The sequence below is a fragment of the Triplophysa rosa genome, linkage group LG24 (genome assembly GCF_024868665.1).
Source record: "Triplophysa rosa linkage group LG24, Trosa_1v2, whole genome shotgun sequence".
NCBI lineage: Eukaryota > Metazoa > Chordata > Actinopteri > Cypriniformes > Nemacheilidae > Triplophysa > Triplophysa rosa.
The window spans coordinates 14,617,613-14,631,995 of NC_079913.1; the positions used below are offsets into that span (position 1 = coordinate 14,617,613).

Here is a 14,383-nt window from a genome sequence, read left to right on the forward strand (position 1 = left end):
CAATAAGTATTTAGTGATTTATTACTAATTACTTTCTATATCCTACATCAACCGTGATTAGTTAAGTGATTGAAAGATAGACATGAAACAGCTTATTTAATTCATTCAAATAAATAACATTAAACTACATAAAGTAGTATTATTAACTGACCAAAGTATTACAAATGTGAGAATTATACATTAAAGCAAGGATTTTAAAGTTAGACTTTGAATTTTGATGTCAATTCCACTATTGCACACACATATTACACAAAGTATTTAGTTTAATTACATCAGAATTAACTGTAATTAAATTACAGAAAAAATAACAGTAATCCCTTACTTTACTTTTTCAAGGGGGAAGTAATTAAATTACAGTAACTAATTACTTAGTAACTAGTTACACCCAACACTGGTGGTGGTACAGAAATATTGTCTAAATGTACTGACAAATGCTGGTAGTTCTGTAGTAATAAAGGCTGGTAATGTTCTGCCAGATAATTACCATAATTGTACAGTATTTATGTGGTACTCAAACTATTTCAAAGAGTGTTGGTACTACCAGCATAACATCATATAGTTTTTTATTAAAGTGTTATTTTTATATATACAGGCAACTTTCTGACGTATTACAAAACTGTTTATTGTAATACGTCTTTAGTTGTTTTTGGAGGAAAGTAGTTGTGTCACTCTTCACTGGTCAAACCAGTTTTCAGGACACATAAATAATGGTGAGAGATGTGAAAGTATAACCTTGTTTTGTTTATTTTGGCACTTTTCTTTTCTCAGTATCCAGCATGTGTATGGAGCCCAGCATCCCCCATTTGACCCTCTGCTACATGCAAAGTAAGCAGACTAATATTTGGAGATTTTAACAGATGTTTGTGGTCTAATATATTTAAAACTCTTTTGAGACATCCTTTGATGCTTATTTGTTAAAAGACCTTTTTTCAAATATACTGACTTGATCTTTAAATTGTACATTGGTTGCTGCTTTCCAGTAGATGCTGAGAACCTTAAATATCTCTGAATAAATGTTTCATAATGTGCACACTGAATTTTAAGCTAAAACAAGCATACTTATGGTTGCAATCCTTGACTTTTGTCTCGTTATCACCATCTGTGTTTTAAACATAAAAATGCTGTTATTTTCTTTATGTAGGTTGTGCTTTGGCAGGGCATATGTGCTAAAACTTTTACATTTGAACAAGTAATATATCTGCCACTTTTGTTTTTACCAAATTAAAATGTAAATGTTTTAAAATAAATTATGTTAGTCATGTCTCCTTAACTGTTCAGTGGAAAAACCATCTCTGTATCGGTCTTTAATCGCTTTACATGTCAGAGCCAACTCTCAAAATCCCTGTCAATATTAACTCTTGCTGTAGCGCAACTTTTGTCATTTCAAACCTGTATTACTTTCTTGCTTCTACAAAACACAAAAGAAGATATTTGAAGAATGTTGATAACCAAACAACGGTGGTGCCCTTTCACTTCTATTGTACAAACACAAAACCAGTTCAAGTCAATGGGTACCGCCATTGTTCAGTTACCAGCATTCTTTAAAATATCTTGATTAAATGTTCTCAAAATAGTAAGAGTAAATGTTGACAGAATTGTCATTTTTGGGTGAACTGTCCCTTTAATAATTTGAGATGTTAACATGACATTTCCCAGAGGATAGCTTTTTAAAACTTTCCACCCTCTTAAATGCCACCATCTATTTAAAATCTGTATTCCAAATAGAAACTGCTACAAACTCAAATTTCCTGTGAAAACCGACCCTGTTACACGTGTCTACACTTGACGTGGTGCTGCGCGATGCGACACGACAAAAGACAATAGAACGCATTAGAACCCATTGTAATTTCACAGTTTGTCCACACTGGATGCAGTGCGACCCGACAATCCCATTAGAACAAGCCGTGTGTTGTATCGAGTCCGGTGTAGACACTGTGGTACACAAATTTTAGCTTTAAGCTTTTGCATTTTCTTTTTAATCACCTAAATGTCAATAAATCTGTCAACACTTAACATATTTGTTATGGTACTCCTTTCATTAGTTAAACAAGTTGTAACAAGCGTTGAAAACAAGAGTAATGTGAAACATTACAAATCACTAATACTAGTCAGTACTTTAGACTAATTCTAGAACAGATGTTACCATAATGAATCAGCAAACCAAAGTGCCACATGAAACAGGATGCCTCAGCTAGACTAAGTGCCGCCACTGTAGCTTTTTCACAAAAATATTTAGTTGTTTTTGTTTTTGAATCTATTAGAAGTAGTGAGAATACAATGTCGTCTTCATTAGTACAAACCAATATTTGTATCTTCTTTTCCTGAGTAAAATGGATCCCAACCTTAAATATAACTTGAAAATATAAACAAAACTTCCTCATTGTTATGGAAGGCAATGTGCACCATTTAAATTTTTTGAATATAAAAACAAAAATGTGATTTGAATTGATAAGCAGAACTATGATATGTTGTGTTTGGCAGGGATTCAGTGACAAATAGACTTTTTTTTTAAATAGAATTTTTTTATTAAAAGTTAATGTATGTCGCAACAGTGACAAAGTGAAATATAACTGTGATAGGATGTTCATTTTATTCTTTACAAAACCAAAATTTATTTATAAAAATGTTTTAAATTAATGGCTTGATTTAAGTAATTTTTTACAAATTCAGGGCAAGTGTGACAAATTTTGCAGACGCTAAAATATAACATAAATTGCACTATTATTCTAAAATGAATAAGCAACCCTTACCCGAGTGTAGGACTACTATGCATATTTACGGTTATTGTCCTTCTTGTATTTACTATTCAACCATCCTGACATAAACAGTATTGGAATTTTGATACTGTATTTCCATTTCAGCCTGATGAAAGCTGGAAATAAGCCTCCATCCGCTACTACACCAGGAAAGCCAAAAAAAGCCACCACCTTCCAAGAGTTTGAGAGCATCACCAGCGACGCTTGGGATGTGGGTGATGACGACGATGAACTTCTTGCCATGGCAGCCCAGAATCTTAACATTGAGGTTGTCATGGAAACAGCCAACAAGGTGATAGAAAACCACAGCAAGCTACACGAAAAACGACAGCAGCAGATGGACAAGAGTGCTGAATTTGATCAAAAAGAGGAAGGCCACGAGGAAGATGAGGAGGAGCCAGAAGAATACGAGGAGAGAGAGGAAAGGGCGGAGATGACAACAGACCTTTCATTCAGCTCAGATCTGCTTCCACACAGTGATAGCAGACTGGTGAAGTCACATAGTGAAGCACCTGTTGGTTCACCTAAAGGTGAGTAGTAATAATGAAAGCAACATGTTTTCTGTTTGGCTGGTTCCTTTGTGACATGAACCTTATATACAGTATATAGTATGTTATTATCATGAGCCGATTGGCTGATGACACCTAAAGTATGTGCCCTAGCCTCAAACTGGCCAAGCCTCAAACTTTTCCTGAGCTGATTTGTCAGTATAATGGACCATCAGGTCCATTTCATGCTTTTTACAGCCATCCGAAAATGGGCATTATTATACTGCCAACATAATGTAGATGACAATTTGGGTTGGTTTGTAGATGTAGGACCTACTGACAGCTGCTGTGCCTTAGCTTTTAGATGTTTTGCACAGTAAAACCCTCTTTGGAAACGAGCACCTGTTTTTTTTAAATGCGTAATATATCTGTTTGTGCATGTAAACATTCTGCAAAGTTCATGCCAAAGGGAGTGACTTGTGCTGTTGTTTTTCTATTTCCCGAGGGTCCTTTATCATGCAAGTATTTTAAATATTGCATTATGCATAGGAAGTCAAAAAATGTTCTTGCTTCACTCTCTTTAAAAATGTTGCTCTTCATGTTGCTGCTCTTAATGCACAAATGCATCTTAAATGAAGCCCCCTTAATAACCTGAATGTAACGTGAAACCAGCCTAATAATACAGTCATCGGCAACTTCCTTTGAGACCCAGGTGGTCCCATGGGTCAATATAGTGTAAAAAAGTGTGATTAAAGGCCAAAGATTAAAACCAAGGTTGTATGTTTAATTTTATAAGTGAGTTAATAAATAGAAATGGTGACAAAATCAATAGATACAATATACAATATTACAACGTGAATAAAATGTTTTCTCATTAAAATGATTAATATTTCCAAAAATAACAAAAATGAACACTTCATAATTGGCTGTGCGCTTGCCAATATCCATTCTCCTTACAAAAAGAGGAAATCAAAACAAATAAATCATGGATAACAAAAAAATTCTACAAATACTTTGCAAATCTTCGATACTGACAGGTTATATGTGTAGCTTTGAACATTCACAATAAAGACTTTTTTGATAAATTTTAGATCAAACCTTCCTATAATTGCTTCAATCTGTATCTCCGTGCAGCAACGGTATTCTGTGCGGTGCAGTCTGCTTAGGGGTGTGTGCAAGCCAGTCTACACGTCACAGAATGGAGTAGAACCACATCTATAGTTTATGGCTTAATGTCAACACTGCAAGTGAGTGGTGGATGCAACGCGTTAAAGGCAGGATGGTCGATTTGGTAAGGTGTTAACTTTAGCCTTTCTAGCACTGAAATCATGATCCCACCCTCCATGCGAATCACCGTCCAAAGCCACGTCTCCTCCAAAACACATGAACGTGCACAAACCAGAAGCTCTTGGATCAATTCCAATTAAATCATGTCCCATTCACCAGTGAGAACATGTTACAGTACAAAGTAAACAACATTACCACAATAGCGAAAACAGCTAACGTAAACAACAACAAATTAGATGCAGCATAGTTCCTGTTAGACTCGTCGTTGAGCTAATACATAAAGGTCCACAAACTAAGCAACATAATTAAAACCCATCAAAATCTAATCATAATATGTACCTACCTGTCCAGAAGTAACCATGGCATAATCTTTGAAACCCTTGACTCCCATAGCTGCTCCCAGCGTTGAAAAGCAACACCGAATATATATCTGTCAACACTCCCGTTTTGGCCAGGATTTTCCTGTTTTTCACAACCATCTCCTGTGAGACATCCGAAATGCAATCGCGAACAGACCGAGTGGAAAACCCCCAGAAAGTGACCGCGAACCGACCGACAGCGACCGGAATGCGGCCGCGAAGGGAATCTGCTTTCAACTCTTTGTTGATTAGACGTTTTTGGTGGTAATTTTTAAGATGGTCTTTCCTTTTGTTCGTCCTTTGCAAGTGCCCCTTGCAAACTTGCACACATTTAACAAGGGGAAAGTTAGGTTCCAGCTGTTTACCTGCCATTCTCCCACTGTGTCTGCACAGCGTATGTGACTGCGCTGATGACGTATTGTGTCTGCGTGAACAGGGTGCGCAGTGGGATGCAAAATACGTTGACTGAAAATGTACACTCAATCAATCATTGTGTTTGGACCGAATGCAATGATTGGGCAAACGTTTTTTTGGTCCTATGCCTTTCACAGACGATGTATAATTATAAATATATCATTGGACCACTTTACTTATTGATTGCTATCAGGATGTAAAACGATTTCCAACCAGCATGACAAAAACGTTTCTGGAAAGGATCACCTATTCTGCCTTTAAAAGACAATAAAAACAATTAATGCGTTTGTCATGATGCAATGCGCCGTATCAAGTGGCAAAATTTCGTATAATAATGGATTCTATAGTATTTTTATTGCATCGCATCGTGCCGTTCACTTGTGATATAGGCATGCGTAAGGGTTTATGTTTATAATCTGATGCTTAATGTTTGGCAACCCAGCTGACGGTGCACTTCCGTCACCAGAATGGCGTGTGAAGCTTTGAATCGGCACATAATTGTGACGCATGTTGATCTACAATGACACAAAAGTTGCATAAATTCCGAAATGACCATTCAGATTGAGGTTTCATTGTGAAATATCAGACCTGTATCTGATTTAGGACTACATATGGAAGTGGCTCAGATCAGATTTAAAAAGATTGGATTCCATGTGGTTTGTTCTGTTCACACTGTTATGCAGTAAACAGAACCCAGATCTGTGTCACATATGAGCAAAATAAAAAAAACAGATTTTTAAACGTGTAAACGTAGTCTAAAAACCTGTGTGGCCCAGGTATACGGGTGTCGCTGAAGTGTCAATACTTTTTTTTACTACAAGCTTTATTCAGTTTACGTACTATGCGTTTTTTTCATGGGGCTGTCACTCCACTCACATTGCTCAGGTGTAGCAAGTATAACAAAAGCATATTTATTTTAATAATGCCATATTCCCTGCTGTTCATATCACGGTAAATGCAGTGATAATTTAAATCTGAGATGCAGTCAATCTTGAGTTTAGACAGGGACATGGATGCCGTCTGCTGCTACCTGTACCAGCACGGACAGTTCTGTGTCCGTCTTTTGTGTTGCTAGCCTCAGCAGCGATGGACTGTGAAAATGGACTTCCTCTGTTGATGTGTATCGCCTCTTTTATAATAGCACTTTTGTTTTCACATTCAGGCTTAGTCATGCAGTGTCATTTCTAAAGGGCTGATTAAAAGATCATTAAATATTAAAAACATTTACATTTTGATGTCAGAAAAACCTCTGAAATTTAATGCCTCTAACAAATAATTACAATTACACGTGCAGCAGTTTGAAGTGATACCGAAATACCAATATTAATGAAATTTCACAATTCTTGATACCATAGCCAAAAGTAATGTTGCTTTTGAAGTATTTCATTAAAAAGGTTTAAAGTGATAGTTCACCTAAAAATGAAAATTCCGTCATCATTTAACTCCAGGTTGTTCCAAACCTTTATACATTTCTTTGTTCTGCAGAACACAAAGGAAGATCTGGAAGAATGTCAGCAACCAAACAGATCTCACCCCCCATTTACTGCCATAGTAGGGAAAATAAATACTATGGGAGTCATTGGGGGATGATATCTGTTTGGTTACTAACATTCTTCCAAATATCTTACTTTGTGTTTAGCAGAACAAAGAAATTCATACAGGTTTGCAACAATCTGAGGGTGAGTAAATGATGCCAGAATTTACACCTCTGGGTGAACTTTCCTTTTAATTATGAAGTACAATTACAACAATGTAACTTTAATGGTTTTCTAAAAGAAGAAGCCAAAAATGAATTAATTCTCTTATTTACTCAACCTCTTGAGTCATTCCAGATGTATTCAGCCTCCTTTCTTCAGCTAAACAGAGATTTTTATGAAAACACAGACACAGGCACAGACTTTATGAAGCTCCAAAAGGCACATGATTCTCAACTAGTAGGTCACAGGCCAGGGGTGAAGATCTGTGCTGGGTCATGGACAGGAATAAACAAATGTTAAATGCAAGTAATAAAGTCCATTCAACCTTATAATCCTCCAGAATAAAGCTGGTTTATCAGCTTTTAAAAAGAAAAAAGACACCATTCCCTTTGTTGTACTATTAACCTCAATGGTACTTTGCCTCAAACACATGTGTGACTTGAAACTGACTAAATTAAGCAATTTGTACCGGTTATGTGACATCCTCACTCTCAAAAATGCATGAACAGGATTGGTAAAAGGTTTGGCACTGTACTTGATCCAACATAAAATCTGGGTCCTTACTCATACTTTTTGAGAAGATTTGAAACACTACATTATGTGTATTTATTACTCAAAACTGCAAACTGGAAAAGTTGACTGCTGGGTTAGGAAAAAATAAAGCTGCGCTTGTTTATCAATTTCACACAAATTTCGCTTACCACACAGGAGGTTTGTGAAAATATTTGTGTATCTGCTTGTTAAGTCGTGATGTAAGAAATACTGTTTCCGGGACCAAACCCCCACTCATTTCACTGGAGGATATTATTAAAACAGCCGTTTAAGAGCATTATTTATTCATGTCACATATTTAAGCGAAACGTTTATAAACTCATGGTGTACACTACAGTCTCCAGGCTCACAGAATCAACATCAATGTTTTAATAATTTGTAAAAACTGAATCCAAGTGTAGCCATTTGTGATTTCCTTATGCAGATAAAGTATTGGATTGGGGGTTTTGGGGAGATTTACATCATGCCATGAGTGTATATTAGCATTTTTTGTTATTTTCCTGTGGCATCTGATAGAGCGGTTGGACCCAGAAACGGTATATGACCTTGCATAAATGGTGGTGCGTGGCGTCAGGCTTAACAAGCGGATTGTAATGACAAATGCAAAAAAAGAGAAGAGCTAAGCCCAACAGCCAATCAGAATGATCGTGCTTATCTGATCGAATAAGGTGACCTGCTGGTCTACCGTCAAATGTAATTTGTGTAATGTGTTTTTTAGACATTTTATTACAGATTATTAATGAAATGGTACTTGCTGATATTTCCAATTTCCACAGTGTAGTCATGACATGGAAGACCATCTACCCAGGCTCTTTAATAGATATTGGTTGACATAAAAGTGTTTCATTACCACTAGCTGGGCAACAGCTTCCTCTGACCTGCCAGCAAAATGATGTCCTGTTGTCAGGATGTTTCAGGAATAGACTTAGTCTCTGTAATTAAGTTTAATGGGCGGAGTAGGAGAAGGCAGCCAGTGCTGTGAATATGGTCATTAAAGCAGTGTTTTCTCTTGTGTTTCTGGTCAGAGGTGGGCGGAGAGTGGACAGGACTCTACAGACAACAATCACTTCCTCACAGGCCCGTGATTCCACTGGTCGCCCGCATGGCAGATCAGAACACATCTGGAACGCCAGCTATGACAGAGAGAGAGGCTTCGCGACTTGACAAATTCAGACAGGTTCTGGCCGGGCCAAGTACTGATCTGGGTAAGATACTGTCCGGTTTCTTTATTAACCTTCATTTTGAAATTAATTTGAAAAACTTTCTAAAATAGATCGACAAGCATAGTGTCGACTTTTTCCTATTCAAGCAAAGTGTGGACAGGATATTTAAAATCATATCTGATGTCGTAAAATCATATCTGACATTTCAGATTGTAAACCATGACGATAAGCTTGCACCGTGTCTGCACCGTGTCTGCAACGCGACATGACAATGGCTTATTCTTAATGGTTTGTCGTTTCACGTTGCGCCGCATCCAATGTGGACAAAATTTAAAGTTATAAACGTTTCTAATGTGTTCTATTGTCTTTTATTGTGCCGCTTACGGTGTAGACACGGTGTTACTGTTTCGAATTGGGGTAAGGTAAAGGAGACACATTTTTGTACTTGCTTAAAGTCCCAGTAAATCGGAAGTTGCGATCGTTTTTACTTCAGTGTTGTGATGCATTTCTGAGTGATATGGAATTTAAAATGAGAAAAAATAGTGGTCGTGGCTTGTGTTTTTCACTGCGATTTGATTGGATGTATAAAAACAGCCGTTGCATTTTGAAATGTAACTGGCAGCAGACTGACTGTTGAAGGGGAGGAGTTAATGGATGCTCCGCCCAAGCTGTCTAACTTACTTTACTTTGCTTTACTTTTTTATTTTAGTGAGCTATTATATTACTGGGTAATGTTATTCATCAGCAGAAAAGTGAGAGAAGTTACATTGTTCATTTGGCTTTTTTATTTTGAATAATGAACACAATTAATTCATACGTAATATGCCTGGGAATTCAAATATTATTCGAATAAATATAAAATGATTTCATGTTGACTTCAACAGTCTTAAAGCTCTGCATGGCTTTCACATTGGCTGAATAAAACCTCTGGGGCTTAAACAAGACAGATCCATGAAGTCTGGATAGTGTAGATGTTGACAGGCCACTGGACGTTGAAGTGTCAGTTCTGGTTTTGGATGACTGGCTCTCAGGGTGTCCCTCTATCAGTTTATCTGCTGTTGCTGTTATTAGATATCTAAAATGACGAGTTAGATGTGCAGCGGCGGAATGAAATATGAATGAAATCTATAATTAAACTGGGATCTCCAGCATGATAATGATTTCCTATCCCTCCACAAGACAGCAGACCCTTTTCTATCAGTGAGCGATTGTAACTTAAAGAACCCCCCAAAAAATCACTTTATGAGCGCAGTTTGAGCACAGTTCTTGTATTGACTTATTTCTTACTGAATCAAGACGTTTGGGTATTAGAACTCTCCCTTTTTTAAGTTGCTACCAACCTTTAGTGGCTGGTAATATTAGGGGATAGGCATTCTTATTATAGAAATCTTGAAGAAATGTATAAGTCACAAATTCTTTATATGCCCCTGAGTTCAGGATAAGTTAACAGTATTTTCTGTCGATTTTCAAGGAGCAAATCATCTGTAAGGAATATCTTAGTCGATGACCTTAAAGCTGATAGAAATGAATGAAATGCCACAAAACTACAATTTTTATTTGAAAGAATTCTCTTGTTGTCCGGAAATGCAAAATAATTTGGATGGAAAGTTAGCCAATCCTATCTTTATATATGTTATATTAAATATATATATATATATATATATATATACTGTATATTATGCAATATATACTATAGACAGAGACCATACAGTGACAATAAAATATGTAATTTCTGTGTAAATGTACTAATGTTATCATTAAAATACAATATGTTGATGGACTTCCGGTGGCGAGCAATCAGTGATGGCAGCGTGAGAGAGTCACTCTTCCCACAAAAACGTTTGAAAAGCTCCCAAACAACCAAATATCGAAAAAAATAGAAATACACCGAAGCAATGGAATGTGGAGCTGGGATGGAAACCAGGGCTAGGCAAAAGAAAATGCCGGGACGCCAAGAGAAAGGGGATTTCATGGAAGACTCGGGCGAAACAGAGCTTGCTGAGAACCGATATGCTAATACACAGGACACAACTAGCTTGGCAAAAATTGTGGAAGAACTAAGAGACTTTACTAAGGAAAACAATGAAAAACTCGCCGAAATCAAGGAGGATTTAAACGACACCGTCAAGAGGATTGAAGAAGCCGAAGGTCGCATCATGGAGGCAGAGGAAAGAATACCTAAAGAAATAAAAGTGTCGAGGTTAAGCTAATAATTCAAGATGGCAGGTCCAGATGTGAAAATAGAGGATAACAAAAGCGGTTCATCTGCTATTGGATTTGTGGAGGAATTACTGAAAAATGTACTGGGGCTTGAGCCAGGGACAGACCTTCATATTCAGTGAGCGCAAAGGGCTTTGGCGCCGAAACCGACCGACCCCGCAAAACCTCACTCCATTGTTGCAAAATTGCTACAAAACAAAAGAGGAAATTCTCAGACAGGTGTGGAGAAAAGGAGGACTAAAATGGAACAACGCCCAAATTACTTTCGACCATGATTACCCCCCAGATGTCCTGAAAAAACGCAAAGAGTACATACAAGCAAAGAAAGCACTAAAGGACAGGAAGATCCGGTTCCAGACTCCGTACCCGGCGAAGCTTCGGGTGTTTTACGATGGAGAAACTGTTCTATACAACTCAGCGGAGGAGGCAACAAAGGATTTGAAAGACAGAGGCTTTCTAGTTGACGTTGTCCAACTGCAAAAGACCCTGCTGGAGCGTCTACAGCAACGAACCTGGACAACTAAAAGGTGTCGAAGTAATCCAGCGGAACACCGAATTTCGCGGAACGACTGAAAAGGTTTAGACGAAAATGACTGAAACTTTGATGCTCCCTAAATTTTTTAACGTCAATTCGGTTGACAAAAAAAAACGGGAGTGTACAATAACAGGTCAGACTCTACCTTTCCATATGTTATTTTAAACTAAACGAGAACAGTTTCAATCGAGTAAAAACGTTAGCCTTTTTGAAAATAATTTATTTTGTTTGGAATTTAAAAATTTAAGTGGGGAGAAAATACATCTGTACAACAAACTGTTAAACAACTGTGCTATTGCCAGTGAGGTCCCTCACTCCGAAAAATTACCACCAAAGCTTGAGAAGGATCCATACATTGGGGATCCCATGGGTGCACAGCAAAATCGCCAGTGTTAAAAAAGGTCAAATTAACACTCACAGTGTTTATATAATCCACACTTTGAGAGTGTGGATTATATATACACTGTCCGTGTTAATTTTACTTTTTTTAACACTGGCGATTTTACTGTGTGGAAGTTCTTTTTTGTTCCTTTTTTCTTTTTGTGTTCCATTTGTTATGGAAAACGTTGATATGTTGTTCAATGTTAAAATGTCATGCAGTACAGGGAAATTATACTGTATTCACGGTCTAGTTAATTTTTATGTATGTCTAAATGAACCCAGCACTACATATCAATGAACCATAACAGTCATTTAAATTAGCGACTTATAATATAAATGGAGTCCGCAATCCCATTAAAAGGAGCAAAATATTTTCGAAATTTAAAAGAGATAAAGTACAGGTAGCATTTCTGCAAGAGACCCATTTAAATCAAACAGAACATTATAAATTGGCTAGAAATGGTTTTAAATTTGTATTTTCATCATCACACTTATCCGTTAGGAGGAGGGGTGTGGCTATCCTAATATCAAATAAACTCAGATATGACCATCCAGGGCTCTAGACTAACTTTTTGCACTGGTTGCACTGGTGCGCCTCACTTTTTTTCTTAGGTGCACCAGCACAAAAGGTAGATGCACCCAAATGTTTGACCGCATCGCATTTAACACCGCAGTTTTACAAGTTCACTTTTTTTTAATCGCTGTCCATATAGGCAATATTGACTTGTAAATGATTAACTAACAATCTGGTCAACATAAAGTTTCTTATTTGAAGCACAATTCTACAAGAAAGCAGGGCTCTAGACTAACACTTGAGAGAGGTGGCACTGGTGCTACCAAGTTATTCAGTTGGTGGCACCAGCCCTTAATTTGATAGCACCAGAGTCGTGGGGTGAGGTAAGAAAAAAGAATCACTAAAACTTCATTAAAATGTGTTTAATACATTAATAAATCAATTAGAAATTAATACAAATCATTGTTTATGATTGAATTATTTTTATAGTATATGTAAACTCTCTTTCAACACTTTACCATATTTAAAGCACATCTTTCTTAAAGCTACTTTCTTCCTTTATTTGTTGTGAACGACTCCTATAAGAGAACACAATTCCTTTAATATCAGTGAGTGTTTTTGGGCCCGTCCGTTGTTGTTTGATGAACATTATAAACAGAGATCTTTATTATGCTGCTGCCCCTTTAAGAGCTCGCGCAATATACTGGAACACGTGTTTTGTTTCCCAACTGTTTGGTCACGAAACAAACTGAATACCTTTACAAGGTTTCTTGTTAATATGGGAATTTTTAGGTTATTTTGTGTTAATATGTCCGTTTCAGAGTAAGAAGGCGTGAAAGAGAACTCCGTTTAGTATTTTGTGCTCCGACTCTCTGGGCGCGCGCATATCTCAAACAACCCACGAGACCTGAAGGCTTTTAGTGATTATTCTTCATGAAAGCTGCATTGATACACGTTTGGCTTCTATCAATAGCGACTCACAAATAAATAGTATTTAGCGTGATGTATAACGTTTTGTATGCTTTGCAGTATTGTTAGAGATCTTTATACAATAGTTCAGTGCTTAAAGTTTAAACACAAGTTTCCTGCATTAGCTTCACATGCATACAATACTTGCAACACATTTCGTTATATTTGCTGTTTTGTACCTTAGCAGGGGAAATTCTTGTATTCTGCATATTTATTTAAGTTGCAAGATTGAGCGCTTCACTCGTCTGCTCTTTCGGTCCTTCGCCTCTTACCCGTAACCTGCGAACTATGTCTTTGGGGGCGGGGCACTGATAGATAAGTGAATGGTTGAAGGAGGGGAGACGAAAATGAGTGACTGAATGCGCAGCTTGCGCAATATAACATTTCTGCGAATTAAATTTATAATACGCAAAAATTATATATTGATCAGTTTGACAGTCGCACCGGTGCGACCATTAAGAAAAACTTGTCGCACTGGCAGGAAAATTTGTCGCAAAATGAGACCATTTAGTCGCAGTCTAGCGTGTCGGAGCATTGGTTATGATTTTCGGACGGATCAGGCCTTAACTTAACATTCTTAACGAAAAAGTTGTCAATCGTTCTTTTCATCTTCTCTCATCATCCGCGGCTACATCCACTCTGTTTATCTGACGGGCCTATAGGCTATTTACCTCTCTGTCCGACTGCAGCACAGCATTTTCAAATATACACATGTACAGGAATATCTGGACCACGGCCAATCAGAGGGGGGTCCGCCCTTCACTATCTCTGATTGGTTTAGACCACGATATGGGCCTAATATGTCTGTTGTTGAACCACAGGGAGACTTTCGCAGAGACTTTTTTCCCCCTCGAACGGCTGGTCGCACCGTTGCGACCTCAGATTTTTTTTAGTCGCACCATTGAGAAATTAGGTCGCATGTGCGACCAAATTGGTCGCACTCTAGAGCCCTGCCATCAGTCTGCAATTGAGGACAAAGTGGGGCGTTATATCTTAATCAAAGGTCAAATTGAGGGAGAACTAGTTACATTTGTAAATGTTTACTCTA

At 37.4% G+C, this 14,383-nt stretch overlaps 1 protein-coding gene across 3 annotated transcripts in view; it reads left to right on the forward strand.

Moving 5' to 3' along the window:
- The window catches only part of tbc1d22a (TBC1 domain family, member 22a), a 185,375-nt gene that overhangs the window by 706 nt on the left and 170,286 nt on the right, over window positions 1–14,383 (forward strand). For all 3 annotated transcript variants that reach the window (XM_057323906.1, XM_057323905.1, XM_057323907.1), the window contains exons 2-4: window positions 769–825; window positions 2,862–3,286; window positions 8,579–8,758. In XM_057323906.1, the coding sequence (XP_057179889.1) occupies window positions 769–825; window positions 2,862–3,286; window positions 8,579–8,758 (662 nt within the window). The remainder of the gene's footprint in view (window positions 1–768; window positions 826–2,861; window positions 3,287–8,578; window positions 8,759–14,383) is intronic.